Raw genomic sequence first — 12,500 nt, 5'->3', positions numbered from 1 at the left:
CTTGACGCTCTGGCCGATGATTTGTTTACCTCTGGATAACATGAAAACAGCCTAACCAGCTCTGCTGGCAACAATTTCATTACACTTTTTTGCAGACGTTTACTGACACCGGCCATATTCAATGGGTGTTGTACACACGTCACATAACGTTGGCTAACAAGCCAGCCAGCTAACGTTAGCTAGTAAAACAACAATGAACAAAGTGCCAACAATGCCTAACATTAGGCTCTAACTAGAAAAGCAAACAGCTCTGGCAAATGAATAAAAACGTTCGCTAGGGAGCCAGCCAGCTAACGTTAGCTAGCTAGCTAACTGTACACTTTAGCTTAAGACATGTAGCTAGCTAGCTAGGTAAACAATGAACCTAGCTAGGTAAACAATGTACCTAGTTAGGTAAACAATGAACCTAGCTAGGTAAACAACATTTAAGATCACATACGTCACGTAACGTTAGCTAACGAGCCAGCCAGCTAACTTTAGCTAGTTAAACAACAACAACAATAGACGTGTGTTATTAAGGCACACGAAAGTTCACATGTTCGAGAAAGCATTTCTGCCAAAAAACACATTTTGATCCCCAAAAAATGTTTTTACGTTCAAGCAACTCTCCTGTGAAGTCGTGACTTGCAACATACACGTAGTTTCCTGAATCGGGTCACATATTAGCTTTAAAGCTGCAACAACAACCCAAATCTCTCACATGCCAAAATGTGTAGAATTGCAGGAAATAGGCTTGAAAACTGAAAATTTTCTCTCTGATGCCAAGAAGAGGGCCTTTAAAATGTTCCTTCCCAAGGTCAGAGACTTGGTTTGTCCGGCCATGCGCTGCCAAAGTCATATTAAAACTCCTTGCATGCTATTTTTTATCTCACTTGTGTTCTGATTATGAGGTAGTCCCTGCTAAATATAATATCAGAAAAAGGGTCCTTGACCCCAAAAAGTTATAACCCTATTCCGCCTTTCCACCCTCTCCTCTCCTCTCCACTCCTCTCCTCTCCTCTCCTCTCCTCTCCTCTCCTCTCCTCTCCTCTCCTCTCCTCTCCTCTCCTCTCCTCTCCTCTCCTCTCCTCTCCTCTCCTCTCCTCTCCTCTCCTCTCCTCTCCTCTCCCTCCCACTCCCACTCCCACTCCCACTCCCACTCCTACTCCTACTCCTACTCCCACTCCTACTCCTACTCCTACTCCTACTCCCTCTCCCTCTCTCTCTCTCTCTCTTTCCCATAGCACTGGTGAACTACCACCTGTTAAACAGTGTGCAGTGTTCTGAGGCCATCATGGCTGGGTCTGTGTACGAGACAGCGGAGGGCAGCACCATTGAGATCGGCTGTGACGGAGACAGCCTGACGGTCAACGGTATCAAGATGGTCCTGAAAAAAGACATTGTCACCTCCAACGGAGTCATCCACCTCATTGACAAGGTCCTCATACCTGACTCAGGTAAGATCTTATTTCCGTGACGATAACCTTTAAACCCATGTAGTAGGCCTTCATGGTGAGACACTGAAAGAGATTCCAGAAACGTTGCCTAATCTAAAAACCAACCCCTAACTCAATTAATAATTCAATCAAATGTATTTAAAAAAGCCTTTTTTTTTACATCAGCACTTGTCTGTCACAAACTGCTTTACAGACACTCAGCCTAAAGCCCTAAAGATCAAGCAAAGCAATGATGCAGAATTACAGTGGCTAGGAAAAAAAGTCCCTAGAAGGCAGGAACCTAGGAAGAAACCTAGAGAGGAACCAGAATCTGAGGCGTGGCCAATCCCTCTTCTGTCTGTAGCAGAAGTAATTTCTCTTGGATATGAATGGATTTGTTTACATCCCTGTTAGTAAGCATTTCTCCTTTGCCAAGATAATCCATCCACCTGACAGGTGTGGAATAACAAAAAGATGATTCAACAGCTTGATCATTACACAGGTGCACCTTGTGCTGAGGACTATAAAAGGCCACTCTAAAATGTGCGGTTTTGTCACACAACACAATGCCACAGAGTTTTGAACGAGCTTGCAATTGACATGCTGACTGTAGGAATGTCCTTCAGAGCTGTTGCTAGAGATTCGTCTGAGACCAGCCACCCGGAAAGCTGATGAAACTGAGGAGTATTTCTGTCTGTAATAAAGCCCTTTTGTGTGGAAAAAACAAATTCTGATTTGCTGGGCCTGGCTCCCAAGTGGGTGGGCCTATGCCCTCCCAGGCCCTCCATGGCTGCGCCCCTGCCCAGTCATGTGAAAGCCATAGATTAGGGTCTAATAAATCCATTTCAATTGACTGATTTCCTTTTATGTACTGTAACTCCCCCTCCTCTCCCCTGTAACTATTCCCCAGGTCGTTGCTGCAAATGAGAACGTGTTCTCAGTCAACTTACCTGGTAAAATAATGGATACATTTTTTTTTTTTTATAAAATAAAATAAATAAATAAAATAAACTCAGTAAAATCGTTGAAATTGTTGCGTTTATATTTTTTTGTAACAGTACACAAGTCCAGGCTTTTTTGTTAACCTTTATTTAACTATGTTAGAGTCTCATTGAGATAAATTAACCTTTATTTAACTATGTTAGTCTCATTGAGATAAAAAAAACTATTTTTCCAGAGAGACCTTTATAAGGGTTTAGGGTTCATTCCAGAGAGACCTGGACAAGGGTTTAGGGTTCATTCCAGAGAGACCTGGACAAGGGTTTAGGGTTCATTCCAGAGAGACCTGGACAAGGGTTTAGGGTTCATTCCAGAGAGACCTGGACAAGGGTTTAGGGTTCATTCCAGAGAGACCTGGGTAAGGGTTTAGTGTTCATTCCAGAGAGACCTGGGTAAGGGTTTAGGGTTCATTCCAGAGAGACCTGGACAAGGGTTTAGGGTTCATTCCAGACAGACCTGGACAAGGGTTTAGGGTTCATTCCAGAGAGACCTGGACAAGGGTTTAGGGTTCATTCCTGAGAGACCTGGACAAGGGTTTAGGGTTCATTCCAGAGAGACCTGGACAAGGGTTTAGGGTTCATTCCTGAGAGACCTGGACAAGGGTTTAGGGTTCATTCCAGACAGACCTGGACAAGGGTTTAGGGTTCATTCCAGAGAGACCTGGACAAGGGTTTAGGGTTCATTCCTGAGAGACCTGGACAAGGGTTTAGGGTTCATTCCAGAGAGACCTGGACAAGGGTTTAGGGTTCATTCCTGAGAGACCTGGACAAGGGTTTAGTGTTCATTCCAGAGAGACCTGGACAAGGGTTTAGTGTTCATTCCAGAGAGACCTGGATAAGGGTTTAGGGTTCATTCCAGAGAGACCTTTATAAGGGTTTAGGGTTCATTCCAGAGAGACCTTTATAAGGGTTTAGTGTTCATTCCAGAGAGACCTGGACAAGGGTTTAGGGTTCATTCCAGAGAGACCTGGACAAGGGTTTAGTGTTCATTCCAGAGAGACCTGGATAAGGTTTTAGGGTTCATTCCAGAGAGACCTGGACAAGGGTTTAGTGTTCATTCCAGAGAGACCTGGGTAAGGGTTTAGCGGCTAAAATGGAAACCTGTAAGCTTGTGGTAGTGCTTTATTAGCAAGCCAAGGAAGTGATGCAGCTGGTTGCTCTTTAGGTGTTAGAGTGTGTTGTTGTTGTTGATGTTGTTGTTTATGTGCAAGTGTGTGTGGGTTATTGTTGTTGATGTTCTACCTGAAGTTTATGTGTGTGTGTTGTTCCACTTCAAGCCAAGGAGGTGATGGAGCTGGTTGGTGAATCCCAGAGCACCTTCAGTGACATGGTGTCAGAGCTCGGCCTATCAGCTGCCATGAAGCCAGAGACAGAGTACACGCTATTGGCTCCTCTCAACCCTGCATTCTCTGGTGAGTACACGCTATTGGCTCCCCTCAATCCTGCATTCTCTGGTGAGTACACGCTATTGGCTCCCCTCAACCTACATAGCACATAACAGACCCTTTTCGACTGAAAGCTTGAAGCCTAAGAAGCTACGCCCAGCAATTTCAGCCTGTAATTTAAGCACTAGGTTTAGAGTTGTTGAATAAGCTCTGTTTTGGTCTAGGGAAACACAATGGAAATGTACTAGGAACTCTGGCTCTAAGTTCAAGCCTAGATCTTTAAATTCTGAGAAATGTTAATAAAAACACATTGAATGAGTATGAATAAGTGTATATACAGTATGTCCCCTTTGTGTTCCAGATGAGGTGATGTCTATAGACCAGAGTGTGCTCAAGGTGATCCTAGAGAACCACATCCTGAAGTTAAAACATACACTGAGTGAACTCTACAATGGACAACTGCTAGAGACCATATCTGGAAAGCAATTGCGTGTCTTCGTCTACCGAACAGTGAGTGTGTGTGTGTGTGTGTGTGTGTGTGTGTGTGTGTGTGTGTGTGTGAGAGACAATGAGAAAAAAACAAACAAAAAAAAAACAGGTTGAGAGGAAAAACGAAGAAAAAAAATATAGAGAAAGAGAGAAAGACAATACATTGGTTGCACACTGTGTAAATGTGGAAGTCATTACCAAGTTCATTACTAAGTGTTAACAACATAATGCCTGGTCTTTCAAGTTTATAACAACATCCATAAAATATGTCATTGTCCCCAGCTTGGCAGCACCAGTGGGCCAGCTGGTTACATTACGGTGGTCCTCAGCTATACTGTGTTCATATGCAGGTTTTAACCAGCCTTCATGTCCTTATGGAGTTTTACTGTGTTGACCAGCCTGGAATAACCCTTTCAACTATTCTCTCTCTCTCTCTCTCTCTCTCTCTCTCTCTCTCTCTCCCCCCTTCTCTCTCCCCCCTTCTCTCCCTCTCTCTCTCTCTCTCTCTCTCTCTCTCTCTCTCTCTCTCTCTCTCTCTCTCTCTCTCTCTCTCTCTCTCTCTCTCTCTCTCTCTCTCTCTCTCTCTCTCTCCTCTTCTCTATCTCTCTCTGGATGGATGGAATGGATTGATGTATCTCTAACTCCGTCTCTAGGCTGTGTGTATAGAGAATGCCTGCATGGTGCGGGGCAGTAAAGAGGGCAGCAATGGAGCTCTTCATCTGATGAGTTCACTCATCAAACCAGCTCAGACCACCCTCTACGAACTTCTCATCTCTGATGGACGCTTTAAGTAAGGACACTCACCCTAATCAATTTGTCAATATACAGTACATGTATCCTGTAGGTACGTGAGATGTTCATGTGCTCTCAACACTCTGACTATTGATATCAATGAAATATATGTGTGAAACCTGATGTTGCATGTGTGTATTATGTCCTGCCTTTGTATCTTTACTTTGGTAAAGTGAACATTGTTCAAGACTTGTTATTGCTGTTGAAAATGAGGACAGGAAACAAAGGAACTGATCTGTAGAATTGATGGATTGATTGATTGTGTATTTCTAGGATCTTCCTGTCTCTGATGGAGAGTGCAGGTCTGACAGAGCTGTTGAAACAGGAGGGATCTTACACCGTGTTCGCCCCAACAGACGAAGCCTTCGACGGTCTCACAGAACAGGACATCACAATGCTCACCAGTAAGTATGCCGTTTTTTCTCTTCTTCTCAAACGTCCTGTTACCTCCTCAAACCCCCCAGAGGAACACCTCCTCAAACCCCCCAGAGGAACACCTCCTCAAACCCCCCAGAGGAACACCTCCTCAAACGTCCCGTTACCTCCCTAAACCCCCCAGAGGAACACCTCCTCAAACCCCCCAGAGGAACACCTCCTCAAACCCCCCAGAGGAACACCTCCTCAACCCCCAGAGGAACACCTCCTCAAACCCCCCAGAGGAACACCCTCCTCAAACCCCCCCAGAGGAACACCTCCTCAAACCCCCCAGAGGAACACCTCCTCAAACCCCCCAAAGGAACACCTCCTCAAACCCCCCAAAGGAACACCTCCTCAAACCCCCCAAAGGAACACCTCCTCAAACCCCCCAAAGGAACACCTCCTCAAACGTCCCGTTACCTCCCTAAACCACCCAGAGGAACACCTCCCTAAACCCCCCAGAGGAACACCTCCTCAAACCCCCCAGAGGAACACCTCCTCAAACGTCCCGTTACCTCCTCAAACCCCCCAGAGGAACACCTCCCTAAACCCCCCAGAGAAACACCTCCTCAAACCCCCCAGAGGAACACCTCCTCAAACCCCCCAGAGGAACACCTCCTCAAACGTCCCGTTACCTCCTCAAACCCCCCAGAGGAACACCTCCCTAAACCCCCCAGAGGAACACCTCCTCAAACCCCCCAGAGGAACACCTCCTCAAACGTCCCGTTACCTCCTCAAACCCCCCAGAGGAACACCTCCCTAAACCCCCCAGAGAAACACCTCCTCAAACCCCCCAGAGGAACACCTCCTCAAACCCCCCAGAGGAACACCTCCTCAAACCCCCCAGAGGAACACCTCCTCAAACGTCCCGTTACCTCCTCAAACCCCCCAGAGGTACACCTCCTCAATCGTTGGTTCTTCATTTAGAAACTTTTCCTGAGAAGGCCCAGATTAGTTCTTGAGGTACCCGAGGGACAGGTTTCCGAGACACAGATGAAGCCACAATTGAACATGTTTTTTAGTCCAGAACTAGGCTCAATACGTCTCTGGGAAACCTGTCCATTGTGTCTTGTCATGCCATTGAATACAACTTCATTAGTGTCGTACATTTATACAGCAGAAACTGGAAAACCTCTTTCAGATGGTAAACTCTCCTCCAGTTGATAAAGCCTCATCCAGTTGGTAGTCTCTGGCTAGTCTTTAACCCCTCCCTTCTGCTTGTGTCATCACTAGGCGACGTGAACGCCCTAAGGACCATCCTGCTGTACTACTTCAGTAACGCGCCACTTCAGTATCTAGTCTTTAACTGACGTCACTGGTTCCCACAGCCACAAAGTCATAAACCCTGCCTATTTCTAAAAATGTTTCTTCTTAAAAATCTGATTTTAAACCTAACCCTAACCTTAACCACACTGCTAATCTTGTGCCTAACCCTAACCTTAAATCAAGTCCAAAAAGCGTATTCTTTTTGTTTTCATGAATTTTTACAATATAGCCAATTTTGACTTTGTGGCTGTGGGAACTAGTGAGAGTTGTCTTTAACCCCTCTACTCTGCCCATGTCATCACATGAACCTCCTGAGGACTATCCTGCCACTTTGGTAACTAGCTGTGATGTCAGAATCATATCTCTACCCGGCGTGTGTTTCCATGATGCGATTTCATTTAGATCTCGAGCGAGCGGAGAAAGGCTGTTTGGAGAAACTTCATGACAGCCGCTGTCCATAGAAATGTATAGAGGGCGAAACTCTGATCTTTGCCATTGATCGGTTCTATGATAACAATGCCTATCCTGTCTAGAGGCAAGTGTGAATCGTCAATACAGGTCGAAGGAATTGTCCGTACAGCTCCGAGACAGGATTGTGTCGAGGCACATATCTGAGGAAGGGTACTAAAACATTTCTGTAGCATTGAAGGTCCCCAAGAACACAATATCCTTTTCCTGGTGATGGCCAAACTGAGCAATCAGGGGAGAAGGGCCTGGATCAGGGAGGTGACCAAGCACCCGATGGTCAATCTGAAAGGGCTCCAGAGTTCCTCTGTGGAGATGAGAGCACCTTCCAGAAGGACAACCATCTCTGCAGCGCTCCACCAATCAGGCCTTTATGGTAGAGTTGTCAGACGGAAGCCAGTCCTCAGTAAAAGGCACATGACAGCCCGTTTGGAGATTGCCAAAAGGCACCTAAGACTCTCAGACCATGAGAAACAAGATTCTCTGGTCTGATGAAACCAAGATTGAACTCTTTGGCCTGAATGCCAAGCGTCACGTCTGGAGGAAACCTGGCAACATCCCTACGATGAAGCATGGTGGTGGCAGCATCATGCTGTGGGGATGTTTTTTCAGCGGCAGAGACTGGGAGACTAGTCAGGATCGAGGGAAAAATGAACTGAGCAAAGTACAGAGAGATCCTGATTGAAAACCTGCTCCAGAGCACTCAGGACCTCAGACTGGGATGACGGTTCACCTTCCAACAGGACAACGACCCTAAGCACACAGCCAAGACAATGCAGGAGTGGCTTAGGTACAAGTATCTGAATGTACTTGAGTGGCCCAGCCAGAGCCCGGACTTGAACCCGATCGAACATCTCTGGAAAGACCTGAAAATAGCTGTGCAGCAACGCTCCCCATCCACCCTGACAGAGTTTGAGAGGATCTGCAGAGAAGAATGGGAGAAACTCCCCGAATACAGGTGTGCCAAGCTTGTAGCATCATACCCAAGAAGGCACGAGGCTGTAATTGCTGCCAGAGGTGCTTCAACAAAGTACTGAGTAAAGGATCTGAATACTTATATAAATGTATCTGTTTGGTTTTTTTTGGACAAATTTTCCAAATCTTCCAGAAAAACTGGTTTTGCTTTGTCTTTATAGGGTAAATACTTTCAGAATGCACTGTGTATGGCACATTAAGCAGCTCATATATAGTAACAGGAAAGCAGCTCATATATAGTAACAGAAAAGCAGCTCATATATAGTAACAGGAAAGCAGCTCATATATAGTAACAGGAAAGCAGCTCATATATAGTAACAGGAAAGCAGCTCATATATAGTAACAGGAAATCAGCTCATATATTGTAACAGGAAATCAGCAAATGAATAGTACAGGAAAGCAGCTCATATATAGTAACAGGAAAGCAGCTCATATATAGTAACAGGAAAGCAGCTCATATATTGTAACAGGAAATCAGCTAATGAATAGTACAGGAAAGCAGCTCATATATTGTAACAGGAAATCAGCTCATATATTGTAACAGGAAATCAGCTAATGAATAGTACAGGAAAGCAGCTCATATATTGTAACAGGAAATCAGCTCATATATTGTAACAGGAAATCAGCTAATGAATAATACTGGAAAGCAGCACCGCAATGAGGAACTGGTGATTGAACCTGAGTTACTAAGAGCAGCTCAACGACATTCAGACAAACAGTGAGATTTAGATTTTTTTTCATGAAAGTAACACAAATTAATATAACTAGTAATATAAAGCGTTACTTTCCACACAAAGTAATATTGTTCAATGTAACGTGTTTTTCAAGTAATTAATCCCAACACAGGTCTTTAAGTCCGCCCTCTGCTTGTGTCATCACTAGGCGACGTGAACGTCCTGAGGACCATTCTGCTCTACCACTTCAGTAACGGCGTATTCATCAACGGGGGACTGGAGGGAGGGGTCACCAACCTGCTCAAGACCATCCAGGGACACAACCTGCAAGTGCTGTCTGTACGTACCACTGCTGCCATTGTCTTCTCTGTATCTGCCTTTGTTTCGGTACCTAAAATAAGCATGTACAGAACATGGATCATCATTTTTCTCTGCTTAGTTAGTACTAGACAAAGTTATTCCCATACACACATATTTCAAGAGTTTTCAAGAGACTTTGTGAGCACTAAAGTTCTTTCAATAATATATCTGTACAGATGCAATACTCTGAGGTAGAGTGGACTGTCTGTCCTCTCCTGTCCCAGAGGCAGAGTAGAAAACATTGAAGGAAACATTGTCTCTCATTACCTACTCCAATGACATCGCTGTCATGAGGAGAACACTTCCTTTTAAAAACACCTCCACCACCACAGGAGCATGGGGACTTCACTGTCTTCACTGTCTTCACTGCTCCTGTCCACTGCCACTGCTCACTGTCTTCACTGACTTCACTGACTTCATTGTTTTCACTGTCTTCACTGACTTCACTGACTTCACTGTCTTCACTGTCTTCACTGACTTCATTGTTTTCACTGTCTTCACTGTCTTCACTGTCTTCACTGTCTTCACTGACTTCATTGTTTCACTCTCTTGACTGTCTTCACTGTCTTCACAGTCTTCACTGTCTTCACTGACTTCACTGTCTTCACTGTCTTCACCGACTTCACTGTCTTCACTGACTTCACTGACTTCATTGTCTTCACTGTCTTCATTGTCTTCACTGACTTCATTGTCTTCACTGACTTCACTGACTTCACTGTCTTCACTGACTTCACTGACTTCACTGTCTTCACTGACTTCACTGACTTCATTGACTTCACTGTCTTCACTGTCTTCATTGTCTTCACTGACTTCACTGACTTCACTGACTTCACTGTCTTCACTGACTTCATTGACTTCACTGTCTTCACTGTCTTCACTGACTTCACTGACTTCACTGACTTCACTGTCTTCACTGTGTTTTGGTTCATTTCTGCAACTCACATAAAATGTCAGACTAAGGCAAGGATATATTCCATTGCATTTCATGTGAAAATCTTCTGGACCCTTGTTACAGCCTGGTTATCATACGTTAGGTGTGGTCAAGACTCCCTGTGTCTCCTTTCTCTTTATCTGCAACACAGAGAAGCCCTTTTCCTGTCTCTATCAGGCTGGACAATCTCAGGCAAGCCTTCCTTAACTCATGAAGGAAATTCAGAGACACAGAAACAAGGCATTGTCTAATAACCTTGTCCAGAGATGCAGGGAGTAGGAGGAGAGGGGGGAGGAAGGGGAGGAGAGGGTTATGGGTGAGGGAGAGGGAGGAAGGAAGGAAGGGAGGGAGGGTAAGAGAAAGTAGGAGGAGAGGGGGGAGGAAGGGGGGGTCATGGGTGAGGGAGAGGGAGAGGAGGAAGGAAGGAAGGGAGGGACGGTAGGAGAAAAGGAAGGAAAGGATTATGGGTGATGAGTAAAAAGAAGGGTGATAGTGGCGAGGAAGAGTTAGGGAGGAGAGTGAGGAAGAGTGAGGAAGAGATAGGAAGGAGGGCGAGGAGGAGTTAGGGAGGAGAGGAAGGAGGGTGAGGAAGAGTTAGGGAGGAGAGGAAGGAGGGTGAGGAAGAGTTAGGGAGGAGAGGAAGGAGGGTGAGCGGAATGATATGTGGGCAACAGAGTTCAGAGAGCGATGAGAGAGAGAGGGAGGAAGGAGAGAGAGAGAGAGAAGAGGGTGAGAGAGTTTAGGGAGAGTGGAGAAAAGGGATAGGGAGAGGGGTGGAGAGAGGAGATGCCAGGTAATCATCAGGAAGCCAGATTTCATTCGTTTTGGCAGAACTCCACAGATACAGGCTCTGAAGGAGCAGATTAGGCTGTTGTCTAAATGGGGACGTGCAGAGAGACGGGTGAAAGGAATGACCTTACACACACTGAGGACAACACTGAAACAGTGCATGTGTGCGTGTGTGTATGATGTGAGTGTGTGGGAGTGTGTTCAGTTAGAAAGTGGTTCAAATGATGGGTTAGAGAGAGAAGGAAACGTAAAGTAGTGGGTTAGAGAGAGAAGGAAATGTAAAGTAGTGGGTTACAGAGAGAACCGTAAAGTAGTGGGTTAGAGAGAGATGGAAACGTAAAGTAGTGGGTTACAGAGAAAACCGTAAAGTAGTGGGTTAGAGAGAGATGGAAACGTAAAGTAGTGGGTTAGAGAGAGAAGGAAGGAAGCGTAAAGTAGTGGGTTACAGAGAGAACCGTAAAGTAGTGGGTTAGAGGGAGAAGGAAGGAAGCGTAAAGTAGTGGGTTACAGAGAGAACTGTAAAGTAGTGGGTTAGAGGGAGAAGGAAACGTAAAGTAGTGGGTAACAGAGAGAACCGTAAAGTAGTGGGTTAGAGAGAGAAGGAAGGAAGCGTAAAGTACTGGGTTACAGAGAGAACTGTAAAGTAGTGGGTTAGAGAGAGAAGGAAGCATAAAGTAGAGGGTTACAGAGAGAACTGTGAAGTAGTGGGTTAGAGAGAGAAGGAAATGTAAAGTAGTGGGTAACAGAGAGAACCGTAAAGTAGTGGGTTAGATAGAGAGAGAAACGTAAAGTAGTGGGTTAGAGAGAGAGAAAAGTAAAGTAGTGGGTTAGAGAGAGAGAAAAGTAAGGTAGTGGGTTAGAGGGAGAAGGAAACGTAAAGTAGTGGGTTACAGAGAGAACTGTGAAGTAGTGGGTTACAAAGAGAGAAATGGAAAGTATTGGGTTACAGAGAGAGAACCGTAAAGTAGTGGGTTAGAGAGAAAGAAAAGTAAAGTAGTGGGTTAGAGAGAGAGAAAAGTAAAGTAGTGGGTTAGAGGGAGAACCGTAAAGTAGTGGGTTAGAGAGAGATAACTGTAAAGTAGTGGGTTAGAGGGAGAATCGTAAAGTAGTGGGTTAGAGAGAGAAACATAAAGTTTTGGGTTAGAGAGAGAGAAACGTAAAGTTTTGGGTTAGAGAGAGAGAAACATACAGTAGTGGGTAAGAGAGAGAGAAACGTACATTTTTGGGTTAGAGAGAGAGAAACATACAGTTTTGGGTTAGAGAGAGAGAAACGTAAAGTTTTGAGTTAGAGAGAGAGAAACGTAAAGTTTTGAGTTAGAGAGAGAGAAACATACAGTTTTGGGTTAGAGAGAGAGAGACGTAAAGTTTTGGGTTAGAGAAGGAGAAACATAACGTTTTGGGTTAGAGAGAGAGAAACGTAAAGTTTTGGGTTAGAGAAGGAGAAACATAACGTTTTGGGTTAGAGAGAGAGAGACGTAAAGTTTTGGGTTAGAGAAGGAGAAACATAACGTTTTGGGTTAGAGAGAGAGAATGGGACAAATGAA

The 12,500-nt window shown here is 44.9% G+C and overlaps 1 protein-coding gene across 4 annotated transcripts in view; it reads left to right on the top strand.

Annotated features, from left to right (window-relative positions):
* Nucleotides 1–12,500, top strand: part of postna (periostin, osteoblast specific factor a) — an 83,288-nt gene that overhangs the window by 41,718 nt on the left and 29,070 nt on the right. For all 4 annotated transcript variants that reach the window (XM_082958319.1, XM_082958318.1, XM_082958317.1 and 1 more), the window contains exons 8-13: nucleotides 1,224–1,436; nucleotides 3,691–3,825; nucleotides 4,160–4,308; nucleotides 4,941–5,077; nucleotides 5,353–5,483; nucleotides 9,085–9,215. In XM_082958319.1, the coding sequence (XP_082814445.1) occupies nucleotides 1,224–1,436; nucleotides 3,691–3,825; nucleotides 4,160–4,308; nucleotides 4,941–5,077; nucleotides 5,353–5,483; nucleotides 9,085–9,215 (896 nt within the window). The remainder of the gene's footprint in view (nucleotides 1–1,223; nucleotides 1,437–3,690; nucleotides 3,826–4,159; nucleotides 4,309–4,940; nucleotides 5,078–5,352; nucleotides 5,484–9,084; nucleotides 9,216–12,500) is intronic.

This window comes from Salmo salar, chromosome 11, assembly GCF_965601325.2.
Source record: "Salmo salar chromosome 11, fSalSal1, whole genome shotgun sequence".
NCBI lineage: Eukaryota > Metazoa > Chordata > Actinopteri > Salmoniformes > Salmonidae > Salmo > Salmo salar.
The sequence above is the reverse complement of the archived record's forward strand: the minus strand, read 5'-3'. Positions and strand labels throughout refer to the sequence as shown.